This window comes from Protopterus annectens, chromosome 13.part0 (assembly GCF_019279795.1).
Source record: "Protopterus annectens isolate FY-2018-M chromosome 13.part0, PAN1.0, whole genome shotgun sequence".
Lineage (NCBI taxonomy): Eukaryota > Metazoa > Chordata > Ceratodontiformes > Protopteridae > Protopterus > Protopterus annectens.
This window is the reverse complement of record NC_056747.1, coordinates 751,713,752-751,730,478: the sequence shown is the minus strand read 5'-3', so window position 1 is coordinate 751,730,478 and position 16,727 is coordinate 751,713,752. Positions and strand designations below refer to the sequence as shown.

At 37.7% G+C, this 16,727-nt stretch overlaps 2 protein-coding genes across 3 annotated transcripts in view; one reads left to right on the top strand and one right to left on the bottom strand.

Annotated features, from left to right (window-relative positions):
• Nucleotides 1-16,727, bottom strand: part of CRYBA1 (crystallin beta A1) — a 1,100,222-nt gene that overhangs the window by 50,276 nt on the left and 1,033,219 nt on the right. For both annotated transcript variants that reach the window (XM_044054449.1, XM_044054450.1), the window contains exon 4: nucleotides 3,736-3,877. In XM_044054449.1, coding sequence (XP_043910384.1) covers nucleotides 3,736-3,877 — 142 coding nt within the window. The remainder of the gene's footprint in view (nucleotides 1-3,735; nucleotides 3,878-16,727) is intronic.
• Nucleotides 1-16,727, top strand: part of NUFIP2 (nuclear FMR1 interacting protein 2) — a 952,263-nt gene that overhangs the window by 799,427 nt on the left and 136,109 nt on the right. The gene's annotated exons all lie outside the window — the stretch shown is intronic.

The following is a 16,727-nucleotide window of genomic DNA, read 5'->3' as shown; positions in this document are numbered from 1 at the left end:
AGTCAAAGCATCTGTTCACCGACATAATGCTACATTATCTCCTGCTCAGCAGTCAGACCTATACTCTCACTCTAAACAAGTTTGTAAGCAGTGAATCTGTTGACAGGCTGTGCTAAAATGATTCAATGAATGAGAACACTCTCTGCGGCTTAAATGGCCACCTCATTGCCAATTATCTCTTCTCCAAATTATCAAACTACCTAGCAGTTATTCAACCAGTGAATAACAATTATAAGCAGATTTACCACTCCCCTAGCATACTATTCTAGCTAAAAAAAACAAACTTAAGGCCCTGCAAGGAAAAAAATCCAGGTGACAGTCTAACTGGATCACACTTTCAGGAACCATGATTCATTAAATCCTGCAAAGATTTTTCACTTACCTCTTACATTATTTACCCTTACTGTGTGCCATAATACTGTGACATCCATTTAGAAAAAAGCTAATGTAACATGTCTCCCTGAAGTACCTAAACCCTGAACCAGAGCTGGCTTTTGTCCTATTTCTATGTTTTTAGTTAAAGGCAAACTACTAGAGAAAAATGTCTTCACCAGTTGCAAAACTGATTGATCACCTTTCAAGATGTGTTCTAACAAGTGCTGTTGAGTGAATGCATTTTTAAGTGAGATTAATGATTAAAAATATTCTTTAGTAGTTTATATTATATTTAATATTAAGGTAAAAAATCTTTAGTAGTTAATCTTACATTTAATCTTATGGCTACTATCTTAACTTACAATACTTAGAAGTACTTTACAACAATAAACTTGGAAAATAAAAAAGAAGACATTTGCACTATGCAGTATGCAGGGCAAGGCCAAAAAAAACTTTGAACAAAGAATATTATAAATCCTGAAGATTTTTAGCAGTGTTTTTCTTAACCTTTAAATACAACGTAACATATGCTGACCTCGGTTTATCTTACATTTTCAAGATTCATTTTTAATCTTTATAATCTCACAGTTAATATATTTTTTAAATTAGTTAATCATGTTAGTTAACTAATTAATAGCATCTAATAACATTATCATGTGTCTAACTATTGCAATAGATTAAGAGAGAAGAAAACTTAAAGGTTTTATTCCAAGTACTTAAGGGAAAAAAAGGGTTAATAAATTAACCTGTAGCAGGTATGCATTTGAGATTATGTATGACGATCTTGATGCTTGGAAAATAAGACACATTACCAAACAAGATGTAATAGTAAACATCCTGAGATTATATAGGTATTGGCAAAAGGCCAGTGTAGTAACGGTAAGGACACGCCAAACAAGGATAAATTGGAGTGAACAAATATTGGGATGTGTTAACAAGTGTTCCTGTGAATTAGTGAAACAAAAGCATGTGACTACATGTAGATGGGGTAGCACACTAAAAGTATTATTGCAGAATAGTGTTAAGCAGAAATACTCTGCTGGGCTCCTTTCCATGTGATGAGTGCTGTATTTGTGAATATATTATACGAAGGGTTAGCAGCTCCCACACGTTTATGCTCCAGGAAAAGGTTTCAGTTATTCTATCATTGTACATGTGATGCTAGTTATGTGGTGTATTTAACACACCACTGATATGACAACACTGGAGAGATGTTAAAAGCTCTTAGAGTACATGTGAAGGAACATTTATAGCATATTAGAAGAAGGATGTTAGAAATGTTTTAGCCAAGCAAATTTTACCTGCTGCTGCAGAACATTTGGTATCTTTTTTTGGATTAAAAGCAGGAATATTGAAAAAAGGCCACTGTAGTAAAGGTAAGAGCATTCCAGACAAGTATAAATTAGCTTGAACAGGGCAACCAAAGTGCAGATTATGCTACATCAGAAATAGTAGTCAATCATCTTGCTGTATTTACTGTCAGTGATTTTTGTATAAATGTTTTACAGTATTACAGTACTATAACGACATGGACAGAACTGGATATAGAAAGTGAAAAAAACAGGGGTCCAGGTCACATTCAAAATGGTTACGAGATTTCCTGCTGAAGTTATTAAAACTGTGCACAGACCTGGGCCATGCTAGAGAAGATATGATGAGACATAATCTAAAGGTTATTACTTGAGAGGCATAGAGCAGAAAGTAATGACTTTGATTCATTAATCTGTAGTAAGTGCAAGGTAACTTGGAAAATCCAAAAGTGTTTGGTTAGCTCAATAGTCTATTCCAAGGGACCGTGGGAAAAATTCAAATGGATTTCACTTTTGCCTTCTTACAGATAATGGAAAATTCTACTGGCTAGTTTTTGCCGAATCTTTTAGCCCCTCATTAGAATCATTCCCAAACACGATTATTCAGGTGTTAGTACTGCTTAGATCCCATCTGAGGAAGTTGTACCTCGGTAAGCAGATTACATAACAGTTTCATTTGGATTAATACCAGCATTTTACTTAAAAAATCATAAAGGTTTTGGCACAAATTCTTAATAGAAAAAGTATTCATAATCCATACTATCTACAGAGCTCCACCTTGGAGGCAAGTGTAAATCAAGTACTAAAAATGACTTTAATGAGGTATCATTAACTTCTGGGAAAGGATGCCCTAGAGCCTTACCAGTAGTGTTTAATAAAAATATCTGTCCTACAGCAAACTATGGAGTTTAACAGTTGGAAAGATCAGAAAACTACTGGTGAAAATAGTTTGCAAATTTGGTGAAACAAAACAATTTCAATTATTCTATCATCTAGAGCCCACCTTAGGCAGCTTGCCACAGATATGCCAAGAGGTAAAAAATGCAGGTAACTTACTAGGCAGCTGCAACAACTGTATCATTTAGTTTGAAGGGAAAAGAGACCTGATAACTCATCCTCTCTGTCTGTCTCCATCAAGATAAGAGCCAAGTCACAGCAAAGGATTTATCATCGTACCCTGGGCTGCAGCCGTGATGGACAGAACCATACCTGGTCCTGTTACTTAGTGATACTTGTGTCTGCTTGGGAGGAACAAAAAGAAGGCAATAATACTAATCACCGATTGTACTCATTTCTTCTTCTTCTCTCCCTGGGAATGAAACGGAGAGCAAACTTACCTTTGTAATGTCAGATCGGTACTAGCTAAATTCACAAGTTGAAGAATTTCTTCAGTGCATCTATCCATCCATCCTTCAGCCCCAAATCATTAAAAAGAATCAGTCAGTGGTTAGAGTATCATGTTTAGTGAAGACACATGAAGATGGTGAAATGTTGTTAAGCTCTCACCTCACAACATATCTTTTCCATTAGGATCCTTTTGCTTTTATGAGAGCAAGAAAAACATCCCTGCTGTTGGGGATCACACTCTCAGCAGAAGACTTTTGTTCAACCTAAACTCTGGGCCCAGTTTTGGGTAGACTGTCTTCTCCTGAAATTGCTCCCATGCAACATGGTAGCACTGGACTAGACAGCTCAGGTAAGCAGAACATTCCAGCCCCTCCTCACATTGCAATTCTGCTTCTGCAGATAAGCTGTCTACAATTTGTAAACATCCAGAGTCTCCAACCTGCTCGGATAAACACTACGCGTGAGGTATGTTGTGGTTTGTGAAAATCCTAACAGGATTAAAACTCTTAACTGAGCATCTATTATCAAATAGTTCAGTGCAGCTACAGGTCAGTATTATTAATAATGTGAGTCAACCGCCTATTGTACAGCTAGGTGAAGTAAACAAAAATAAACGTGTTTGCATCGAAAGATATAATGCGGGCATAGTGAATGACGTGTATATCCACGCACAGCAGTAAGATAGTGCTTAACTGGTACTTACAGCAGAGCAGATTGGGCGGAATGACATCATTCTCTCAATGTGATATGCATTGCTACCACTCCAAGCATCCCAACGAGGATATTCACCACGCTCCAGAACAAACTGCTGTCCAGAAAAACTTGTGTGCTCATATCCTATCCATCTGCAATGAAAAAGCATTTAAATAAATCATTAATAATTTCCAGTATTGTCTTTAAGATTGTTTTCTTTTTTTTTTGTGGCTCAAGTAGTATAAGAAATTATTTTCTTCTAAGCAAATGGAAACAACACATCATGAACTTAGAAGGCTGTAACCTTAAAATCAGCCGTAATCACTTCTACTGTGGAATGGAGCAGATTACTAAAACCCAATTCTGTGTTGCTGTAGGTTTGGAGGATCAGCAGGAGAAGACTTCTCTGGAACCTTGTACCATTTATTATAAATCCACATACTGCAACAATTACAAAATGCTGTTATACACAAAAAAAGCTAATGATAGCCCACTGAATCAGCAGTTAAGAAATGACAGTCCTGGGCTGAAATACAAATCCATGTTGTCAAAGGATAAACTGAAACAGGAAAGGAGTGAGCAACTGCCAGTTTTGTTTTCTTTCATCAGGAGTGGGTTTAGTTAGCTACTGGTGTATTAAGCACTCCTCAACAGCTTCTGTGGAGATTATTGGACACTATAGGCTTCAGTAACTTCCACACATTTAGACAGTCAACTGCATAGACTGGGACAAATGGTGGAGGGGTCTCGATCTACATTAGCTACAAGTATAAGTCTAGGTTGGTTAAACAGGATGTTGGCCTTAATTTTATCCACATGCAAATCACCATAAACAAAGTTCCATACCGTATCTTTATAACCCTTTTCCCTAGTCTCTTAGTTTACTTACTCTCCCTTCATACCACCTCCTCCATATGTATGTTCTTATTTCTTTACTTCCCCTTATCCTTTCCACATTTGTAATATTTCATCCTTTCCTGCTTCTTTCCTTTATCTTAACTTTAACCTCCCACCTTTGCCCCCTCCCTTTCATCCCCTCTCCATAGCTCTCTGCCATACTCTCTCCCCTTCCTATCTCTACTCTCCTTTCCACTCTGTACTTTCCTCACTTTAGTCACTTTTCTTACATATCTTAGGCTCTTGCCTCTCTCTCTTAACTGATGTTTCTTTTTCATAACTTACCATATAGTTTTTGCTAATATTTCTCATCTGGCTTCAATTAATAACTATCTTGCTTTACTATTCTCAATGTATCCTACTGAATGTTCTTTTTTATATTCTGGGCAATTATTAGTCGTTATTGTGTGTTCAAACTAGTATTTTTAAATATTTTTGGATATTTGTGTTCCTAAATGTTTGTATTTCAAAATGTATCTATTTCTAATTGTTGTATGTTAATATTGTTAACTGTCTTTGAGGCTCTTCTCCCTGGGCCTCTGCTGGAAATGGACTTTCACCTAGTCAGACTATCCCGGTAAACAAATCTTAAATCTTAAATAAATAACTTGGCAAGCTATAGGTCACCCTCTATGTCCCAAGAATCCCAGAGCTCTTATCTAGATCTACTGGAAATGCTCACCATTAAACCAAATACTCTATTCATGGGAGACTTTAACTACTCCTGTATAGACTGGGAAACCCACTGCCTCAAACATGCAGGCACAAAGACTCCTGAACTTTATTAACACAAATACCTTTGACCAGATAGTGCGCACTCCCACCAGAGGTTCAAACATACTACACCTGTATGGGAGAGTACTGCACCCTCCTCACCCAGTGTCACATCCTAACTGGTGAGGTTAGATCACAAAGATATGTCCTTCGAAATAAAAATCAACTCAGTAACCCCAACAAACCCTGTAACAGTTAGGAAGTACTTCAAACCAAACTACATCCTTTTAAGCGATAGTTTATCAATATTCTATGCTCCTCCTAACCCCAAGTTCACAACAACTGAAGCAGAATTGTTCAGAGACCCTTTACAACCATGTATATGGCTGTATAGAGGCTGCTGTACCTACTAGAAGTAAAGCCAAAACAAACTCTAAAATCAAACCACAGTGGTGGAATCCCAACCTTAATTGGGTATATAACAAATGGAAAAAAAATAACTGCTAAAATCAGGAACACTAACTCCCATAATGATGACAGCTCTCTAAACTAAACAGGAAACCAAGAGAACTAATTAAGTCCAACAAGGCCAATTACAAGGTAATGAGAGCCTTAGAGTCTAAAGGCAACCACAAGGTCTTCTACAGTTATGTCGTCATCTCAAAGACAGCACACATCAGTTTGCTAAACTGGTGGTCAATGGTGCCACCCTCACTGAGCAGAGAGATGTAGCGAATCTGCTGGCTGACAAACTCAGTTCAAACTTCACCCTCTCCCCACAGAGTCATGTAATTTAAGACATATGATACTAGATGTAAGAGTCATAAAGCTAACACTCAGCTTATTGGACTTAATTTTTTTATGCCACACATCATTCATGGAGATTTAGTATGGAGATTGAGTAATTACATACAGGATGGATGTTGTGGAGTGATGTAATTTAATAAAGGTGTTTTTTTAAAAAAAAAAAGAAGGCTGTGCTATGTTTGTAATGGTAGCAGCTGTGTTTATGATGAAGATGACTGGTTTTATGAGTCGAGCAGCATTGGCCCTGGCCTGTCTTTTTGATCAATGACATGTACATTTTATTCTTATGCACAAAAGATAATTCTGGTGAAAAGTTAATGGCGAGTCAGTGTAAATAATTTTTGTCATCCTTTTTATGTATATGTACTGTAACATGTTGGTTATGTTGGTTTGGTGTTCAGTGTTCTTTTCCAACAAATAAAAAGGATGGACAGTGTTAGCAGTACGGAAGGCTGTGGGTTCTACTACAACACCAAATAGTTGGATTAATTTTCCAATACTAACAGTACAGTGCAGCATTAAGAGAGGTGTTGCACTCCTGAGTGTGCATCCTTTGGATGTGAAATTAAACTGAGGCCCCATCTGCCCAAGTTGGCAGTAGTAGAATATCCCGTGGCACTAACTTTAAAGATTAGGGGAAGTTCCCTGGTGGTCTGGCCAATTTTCCCCCTAGTCACTATGAATACCACCCTGGGTCTCCCTGAAAAGACACCATTGGCCTATTGGGATTAACCCTGTCAAGAAGGTGTAAATAAAAAATATATTTTAATGTGTATATGTGTTTATTATAAAACAGCTGATTTAGAAATCAGCTAATTTTCTGGTATTTACTGGCCTTTCCCAAGTAAAACAAAAGGGACAAACAGTGAGTTTACTAGTTGTAAACTATTTCTTTGCATTTTGTGCATTACTACATTACGGAGGAGTGTGCATACTATAAAAGAGCGAATTTAGTGAGTGGCCATGAGTGTGAGTATCTTTTGTGGCTAGTAGCAATGCCCTTGTAGCCCATATATAAACTAATGCACTGGTGAAGAAGTATTCTGTTAAGAAGATAATTAAGGTTATAGGATGAAATAAGTTTTTAACTAAAATTGTAAAGGACACAGAGACACAAACAGATAAGTCCCCATATATTTCATTTGAGCAGTATCAGGAGATAAATGAAGAAGTCTGACATGAACAAAATGAGGTTGTGGGAACGCCTAAGGAAAAAGTAATGGAATCTTGGAATGAGGTTGAGAATAACAGTGCTATCTATAAAAAGTACTAAGCTCTAAGAGAGCACATTGTTATTAAAAAGATGAAGATGCAGACAGTGAATGTCAGTAAATAATATGAAAAAAAGGAGACCATAATGGGGATCCACCATGTGCCCCCATTTTTAGTACTGGACTCCCACAAATGGAAGAAAAAAAGATTATGAGTGAAATAAACTTGACGCATGGTGTTGAATTTAGTAATCCTGACAGGAATGCTGATATATTAATTATAGGAGATTTGGTGTTGGGAGGAATTATTTGCTCATCAGAACAGAGAAAGAATTACAATGCCTAGTATTAGTGGAAAAAAAGATAAGTGATATTAAGAAATCACTAGAAGTGCTGCTTACAAAGTCCAGAAGGCTTGACATTAATCATAGCAGGGAATATAAATCCATCCATCCATAGCCCCTTTTTTCCCATTTTTTGCACAGGGTGTCACTTCAACAGTGGCAATCACCTAGAGCCAATGCTCACACAACTGGATGGCTATGTGGGGTTCTGGTGTGTGTGTGTGTGTGTGTGTGTGTGTGTGTGTGTGTGTGTGTGTGTGTGTGTGTGTGTGTGTGTGTCTGTGTGTGTGTGTGTCTGTGTGTGTGTGTGTCTGTGTGTGTGTGTGTGTGTGTGTGTGTGTGTGTGTGTGTGTGTGTGTGTGTGTGTGTGTGTGTGTGTGTGTGTGTGTGTGTCTGTGTGATGTCTTCCCAGTCCGAGCCTTCCAAAGGGATTTATTAGATGCTTCCAGACAGTTGAGGGTACTCATTTATGCGAATATATTCTGGTCCAGCCAAATATAGCTGGATATGACAAATTTTACCCAAGTCATCACAGAACTAGACTTTTGATGAGTAGATCTATTAAGATGGTCAAGAGTTTTTTGTCAATAAAATAAGGGTAGATCCAAACAAGGTGGAGGAAAGGAAGAGCATACTTTTTTTGTGTAATGCAAGAAATATGAATAACTCGTTCACAATTCTTGAAGCTATAGCAACTACTGAGGATTATGATATCATTTTAATAACTGAAACCTAGTTTTCAACTGTTAGTAGGCCTAGGCCGTTACCTGGATTTACTGGCTATCATGTCACTAGAAGAAGTAGTAGGAAATGGTGAGGCATGTCAATGTATATTAGCTCCAGGTAAATTTCTGTATTACTGTATCAAAGTGAATAACAAGAAAAAATTTAAATGAATAAGGAAGAACTGAAGATAGCTCTATTTTACTAATTACTGACTTAAGCCAAGAGCAAACTGAAATACTTTGTCAGCTTTGCCACAATACTTTATAAATGCTTTTGACATCATGGCTGGGGACCTGAATGCCCCCAAAGTGGAATGAAGGACTTTAGCAGTGAAGCAAAGAGTAATTAGTGAACTGGTAGGAATTAGTTTGGAAGAAGGGTACAAGCAAACTGTAAAGCAGACAATGAGTAAAGATAAAATCCTGGATATAATTTGGGTAAAAAATGGCATTGTAGTGCTAAGGTGTAATATTCTTCCAGAAATGCAGAGCTCATATCTTTATAGAGTTAAAATGGTAATGTAAGTGTAATCTGAACACACCATCAGTTAATAGTTTTAGAAAGGCATACTGTAGGGCTGTTTATAAGCTAATAAACAGCCAACTAAGGGAATGGAACTAGGTTAATTAATGGGATATATTATATAATTTAATTAATAAATTAATAGATAAATATGTACCCGATGTCTTTGGGAGGAAGACACATTCTAAATATCCATGGTGGACAAAGAAATTGGAATTAAGCAGAAAAACTCAAGTCTGTTATGGATGGTTTATAAAAAGAGTCATAGTCAGCTAAATACAAATAGATAAATTAAGACTAAAGTCAGTCTTAGGAAGTTTCTGCATACCTCAAGACTTGAATACAAGAACAAAATAACAAGAGTATATGATAAAAAATCAAAAGGCATTATAAAAACATTTGTGGCATTATAGACCTAAATGTTATACTACTATAAGTATTGCAGTCATTGATGTCCCCATAACTGACCCTATTCTTCTGGCAAGTACTTTTGTTGAGAAATTCTATAACATCACTGACAATGAAGACTGCCAACACAGATCAATTATTTAGTCTGGAAAATTGTATGGCAGGGGCTATCAAAATGATCAAGTCATATACAACAACTGGCCTAGATGGGACCTGGGACCTATACAAGCCCAGCCAAAAAGTTACCCTGGCTTTTGCCACCCAAGAAAATTATTTTCCTGTGCCACTGTCAAGCAGAGCCACAGAGGTGATCCCTGGGGTGAATTTCCTATTTCCCATCCAATCATCAAGATTTTTCTTGAAGAGTGCTAATGAGGAGCTTTGTTTGATATAGATAGGTAGTTTATTCCAGAGTATGGGAAGTCTCTGGGACAGGAATCTATAACTCCGGCATGTTCTGTTTATTGTGGTGACACGGTTTAGGTCCCTAGAGCTTGTAGCTTGGAGGGATTGGGATTTCTTTAAGTGGAGCATGTCCAACAGCTCTGGGTTTGACATAGCTTTGTATGTTAGGCAGAGATCACCTCTGAGTAGGTGATATGCGATGGAGTAAAGCTGGAGTTTTTTGAGACAGTCTGCGTAGGGCATCTGCAGCCTTTCCAGTTGTTGTAGATGTCTTGTGAGGTACATACCAAAAGGGGCGCTGTACTCTATAATGGGTCTAATTGTGATGAGTAGAGGGGAACGATGACCTCTTTTTTTCTGGATGAGAAACCTTTTGTGATGAGGTGTGCCGCATAGAAGGATTTACTGACTACTGTGGCAATGTGATTATCAAAGGAGAGACTACTGTCCACCTATGTCCCAAGGTCTCTTATCACACTTTCAGTGTTAATTATACTACCGCCTATGCTGTAGTTCATGGGTACAGAGTTTTTACCAAAGGGGATGACAATGCACTTTTTGGCATTGAGCTTGAGGCCATGGCTTTGACACCAGGCATCTGTCTCAGTGAGGCCCTTTTTGTAGGATGTCCACATCGTTAGGAGTTTCGATTATGGCTCCTAGTTTGCAGTCATCTGTGAACTTCGTTAGCCAAAGACCTTCTGTGTTAGCCTGTACTTCAGAGAAGTAGATACCAAACAGGAGAGGACTCAGAACTGAACCCTGTGGTACTCCACTTGTCACTGGTCTGAAGTTGGATTTGGAGTCTGCTACTTTCACAGTGTGGGTTCTGTTAGTGAGCCAGTTGGCAACCCATCTTGTGACACAGGAATTTATACCTAGATTACTGAGTTTATCTATAATTCCAGAGTGGGGGATGGTGTCGAAAGCCTTGGCAAGATCTAGATAGGCTGTGTGAACTACCTTACCCTTGTCTACAGCTTTGGTGACTGCTTCAAAGAAGTCTATCAGGTTTAGGAGACATGATCTGCCTTTTACAAACCCGAACTGGATGGGATCCAAAGTTTGGAGATTACCAATGTCTTTGTTTATAAGTTCCATGATGATACGTTCCATGACCTTGCAGACTAGACTCATCAGGCTAATGGGGCGGTAGTTCCCGGGGTCCGTGGTGGCTCCCCCTTGTGGAGTGGGATAACCATTGCTGTGCGCCATTCAGCAGGCACAAAGCCTGAGGTGAGGCTATGATTGAACATGGTACTTAGGTGGGGTGCCAGTTCATTCTGTAGTTCATGTTGAATGCAGCCTGGGATGTTGTCTGGTCCCATGGATGCAGTGTTCTTGGCTTTGGAGAGTGTGTTTTTTACCTGTGCAGCCATGATTACAGGAACTTTGCATTCTTCCGGTATAGAGATGGGCTCTTTAGGGGGTGAGAGGGGGTAAAGTTAGCACTGAACCTATCTGCCAGGATGTTGGCAATATCAGTTGGGTCTGTATATTTAGTGCCATTGTGCTGTAACTCAGAGCAGATCTGAGTGTTACCATTGAGATTCTTGACATAGCTATAGAATTCTTTGTGGTTGTCTTTAGAATCAGTGGTGATTTTGTTTTCGTAACTAGCTTTGGAGGATTTTATCAGGGATCGCAGCTACTTACTGAGGCTGACCAGGAAGCTCCTCCACTCGTGGGATTTTACTCTGTTTTGCAAGAGTTTCTTCATTCTGTTGTACAGTTTGTTTATGGCAGGGGACCACCAGATTGGCTTCCTTTTTTTGGAGGATAGCGTCTTGGTTCTGTTTGGGATAGCACAGTTCATGCACTCATGTAAGTGCTTATAAAGTGCAATTGTGTAGGATTCAGTAGTCGTAACTGTATTGTCCATCTGCATAGGTGTCATGAAGTTCACCACTTCTGTCTTAAGAAGCATGAAGTTGGCTTTGGAAAAAATTTTTACCATGGTTTCCTGAATGGGGAGTGGAGGCAGGATATGGATATCTAGGGTAATTAGCTTATGGTCGGATCGGACCAATGAGGTGTTGACTTCAGGTGTGGAACACCAGTCACTCATATTGGTAATGACTAGATCTAGGACATTGTTGCCCCTGGTGGGGGTGTGGATAAGTTGATCCAGGGCATTGGAGTTTATGAATTCCAGAAAGTGTTGAGCAAAGGAGTTGGTACATGAGTAGTTTTCCCAGTTAATGGTGGAGTAGTTGAAATCGCCCATTATTAGGGTGTTTGGTTGAACCCTAATATTTTCCAGTACATCAAGAAAAGAGGAGTGGGAATCCTGGGGTATGGTGGGTGATCTGTAGCAAGCTACAATTTGGATTGCAGTTTTGCCCAGAGTTAGTTGCACTTGGATAACCTTGGCTGCATTATGCTGAGCAACTAGCCTGGAGGTGTGGATATCCTTAATGAATATGGTCACACCTCCACCTTTGGTGTTCTGGTCCAGGTTACATGGCCGAAAAGTGTGGTATGAGTTATAGCCTGGTAGTGCAGGGGTGCTCTCTGGAGCCTTGAACCAGGTCTCAGTCACTGCACAGATATCGATGTTCTCCATTTTAAGGAGTGCCTCGAGTGAGTGCATTTTGAGATTTAGACTTCTAGCATTGAGTAGCATCACCCTCAGTTTTTGCTTGCCTGTTTCTGTTATGGTGGTAAATTTGTCATTTGAACCTTGCCTAAAAACGGCGCTATAGGGGCGGCAAAAACCTTAGCCAGTATCCGGAATCCCAGGGGTGAAAGGTGCAGGCCATCTCTGGCAAAGCATCATGGTCTGTTGATCATGTCATCCTAGGCAGACAGATACTGAATCCCTTTAGAATGACACCAGAAGCTTAGCCAATTGTTGAAGTCAATCATTTTGTCCTTGTACTGTGGCATCATTCTGGGTGATGACAGAATGTTACTCAGGGCTAGGGTCAAACCTAAGGTCTACAAGATCGGAGAGCTCTTCCATGTCTCTTTTCATGTAGTCCAGGGAGGTACATCTCAGATCGTTCACATCAACATGGACAATGACAGAGTCATATTTGTACTTGTTGTGGAGTGACCTGAGTGCATGGGTTATGTGGCGGATCCTGGCACCTGACAGGCAGCTGACAGTAACCTTCTTCATGTTTAGCCTGGTGAGTGGGACATCAGTTTGCCTGACTATAGAGTCGCCTATGACTAGTGTGTTGGGTACGTTGTTTTGCTTTATTGGCTGTGGTTGAGTGGCACACTGAGTCTGCGGGCTATGTGTCATTTGGGTTGTGTTGGGGGGTGGAGGTTGCTTGCATTTCTGCTTTGGAGGTCTCTGTTGCTTGAGCAGATTATTATTGAGAGCCTCCGCGAATGTTTTTGTGTTTCTATGTGTGGATTTTGGTGGTGTAGATTTAGTGAGACTATGTGATGAGTGTGGTGTGGTGCAAGTGCTTACCTTCTCCTCTTGACTGTCAAGTTCAGTCTTGATTGGAAAGAGCTTTACCTCCAGTTTGGCTAGATAAGTGCATCTCTCACAGGTTGTAGTGTTGGGTGATAGGAGGAGAGGGTTGTCTGTGTACATGAGGCAATTTCTACATTGCCCCAAGATGCCCAGATTCATCAGATATACAGGAGAGAACACTGGGAACTGACCCTTGGACATGCCTGAATAAAAAAACTATTTTCCTCTAGATATGTGAGGAAAGTGAGTACAAGAGCTGTTTTTCTCTAAGCAAGCGAGGAAAGTAAGTACCAAAACTGTTTTCCTCTAGGTAATGAGGAAGGTTGAGTGCTGTAGTAATTAGCAGGTTATTTAGTGCTTACAAGTTCTGAACAAGTGTTGAAAAGTAGCTAAAACAGCAGTCAAAACAATTCAAATGCAGTGCAAACTAGCACACTTGCATATGTAGCAATGTTAGACCAAACAGTTTAAAAAATGCAATTAAATTAAAAATGATTAAAAACAATGCAGAATGAGTCTATTAGGTAGAATGAGGTAAAGATGTTCAGAGAGATGTAACAGTAAAGCCAGTAGATGGAAGACAGTCACACACTAAAATAGTACAAATTGAAAGTGTTATAAAACAGGAAATAAAAGAGTTATTACAGCCTGGTAGTGCTACAGAGTAGAGAGCAAAGGAATCATTGCAGCTCAAAAACATCAGGGAATGGAAGTGATTAGTAGAACTAAAGAAAAGGAATCACTTATTTAGAGAGTGTATTTTAAGGATGTACAATTAAGGTGACACTAAGTGCTATATAAACCTGAGAAATGCTTGTATCTTATGATGCACCATGCCCTGGAGTGCATTTTATGGCATTATATCATGGCAGTAAGTGCATAGTCCATATCTGATCTGTGGTGGGGTATTGTCTAGTTACAAGAGGCCAGCACAAGTGACTAAAGTAGGCCCACACCATTACTGTATTTTGTATACAAAGGGCAATCTTAGCTAGTCCTTTGTAGAAATTCTTATGGTTGGTGAAATCTTGCATTTATTGCAATATAGGTGTATTATATAATTATTTTACAGCTTAAAAATAATTATCAGGAAAATGATTTTTAAGAACTTCCAAGACAAAGTGAGTATGGATATGATCAAACAATGCAAAAAATACACAATTTCTGTGTGGGTGGTTAGTGAAAGGGATCCTATCTGTTATCAAAACAATATTCCAATGACAGAGCATCAGAAACCAAAAAGTGTACTATATATATATATATATATATATATATATATATATATATATATATATATATATATATATACACACACATATATGTGCGTGTGTGTGTGTGTTTACGTGTGTGTACGTGTACGCGTATAAGGTATATATGTATGATATATGTCATAATAGCAACTATACATCAGCTGATTAGATATTTTGCAGTAAAAATCAGTACAAGCAGAGTATACAGAGATAATTAGAAGTGTCAGTAAGAAGCAGATACATTAAGAATAGGGAAAGACAGGCAAGTGAATGAGGATTCTCAAAGCAAAATTAGTACGAAAAGTGAAGTAAGCAGGAGAATGCAGAGTTCTGAGCCTACTTCTTCTGGTGTAAAGCAAAGAACCCAGTTGTGCTTTGTGCAGTAGGAATCTGAGATAACCTTTGTAGTGAAAAAGAAACATAAGAAAGGAAATTAAGTGAAGGGATGGTATCCATTCAGACTAATATAGAGAAAAGGAGCTACCTTGAGGCAGGTTGCTGAAGAAAATAATCCTATGTTAGTGGACTTACCAGTAAATGCACATGAACTTAAAGGCAGGTGATGTGGAAAGTCAGCGAAATATGTTCCTCTGAGCAACAGCTCAGAATCAGTGTGACAGGAAAAATGAACAGAATACTGAGAAATTCAAAGTGCAAAGCAGACCTGTAAAGCAGAGTGCCATCTCTAGGCGTTTCTGCAGTTACATTTTATTGATGCTTCTAGGCATCAAATGTTTCTTGTTCTTATTTACATTAATATGAAGTCTCCATTCCACCAGTTAGAGCCAAATATTTTAATGAAAATCCAAATCAATAATGAGCACTTTCGTCTGCTACAAGGCAAACTTCCTCAGATAAAATCCCACTGGTACAAATGCTTTTTATATATACACATAGACCCTTCCCTTCAATTATTCAATCAAACAATTAAACATTTGAAAGGTGATAAAAAATGCTTAAGTCTCCACATAAATAATGCTCAACAAAGTTGTTCCCTTTGCAATTTGTGTATTCACATTTAACACAGCCAGATGCAGCAAAATTGTGTAAAAATTATATATATTAATAAAAAATATATATTAATGAAAAATATATGTAAATAAAAAGATTTTTTTTAAAAATATGTAGTTTGTATGTATTAAAAAATTGTACGTAATGTGTGTGAAATTCAAGTACATGATGGAAATAGTGAAAATTCTTAAAGCATTATAATGTTTTACAAAATGAATGTAAAATCGGTAATCTCAGCTAATATGTTACTACAACACAGCACTCTGTTTATGTTTACAACAACATTTGGATTAACGATTAGTAACATATTAGCTGAGATTACCGGTTTTACATTCATTTTGTAAAACATTATAATGCTTTAAGAATTTTCACTATTTCCATCATGTACTTGAATTTCACACACATTACGTACAATTTTTTAATACATACAAACTACATATTTTTTAAAAAAATCTTTTTATTTACATATATTTTTCATTAATATATATTTTTTATTAATATATATAATTTTTACACAATTTTGCTGCATCTGGCTGTGTTAAATGTGAATACACAAATTGTAAAGGGAACAACTTTGTTGAGCATTATTTATGTGGAGACTTAAGCATTTTTTATCACCTTTCAAATGTTTAATTGTTTGATTGAATAATTGAAGGGAAGGGTCTATGTGTATATATAAAAAGCATTTGTACCAGTGGGATTTTATCTGAGGAAGTGTGCCTTGTAGCAGACGAAAGCGCTCATTATTGATTTGGATTTTCATTAAAATATTTGGCTCTAACTGGTGGAACAGAGACTTCATTTTACAGTTTCTTTGGACATTTTTGGTTACCGGTCTTATTTACATTAATATTTCTAAAGCCATGCAATTATACAAGGTATTAAAAAATCTCATCGTAAAGCTTACACTACGCCAAACACAGCTATATTGATATTTGACTTTTGTCTAGTGCAGCTGGAGAAATATTAAATATTATTTGTACACTATTTATTTTTACTGTGATCATTTTTAAATTTTCTAAGTATCTCAACAATCAAGTGACATAGACAGAACTACTTAACTTTATATGAAAGCTCACAACTAAATGAAGAAAATGCTGCTGGCAAGATGTCTGTTGCTTGAATGTTTTCTGAGAAATCATAAGCTGTTTATACAACTTTACAAAATAAATATTTGCACTGTTTTTATTACGCCATTTTAAAATCCACTTTAAAACCAAGGATCAAATTAATGCAAACACTGTAAAGACTACTTTGTCCTGAATAGTTTGCAG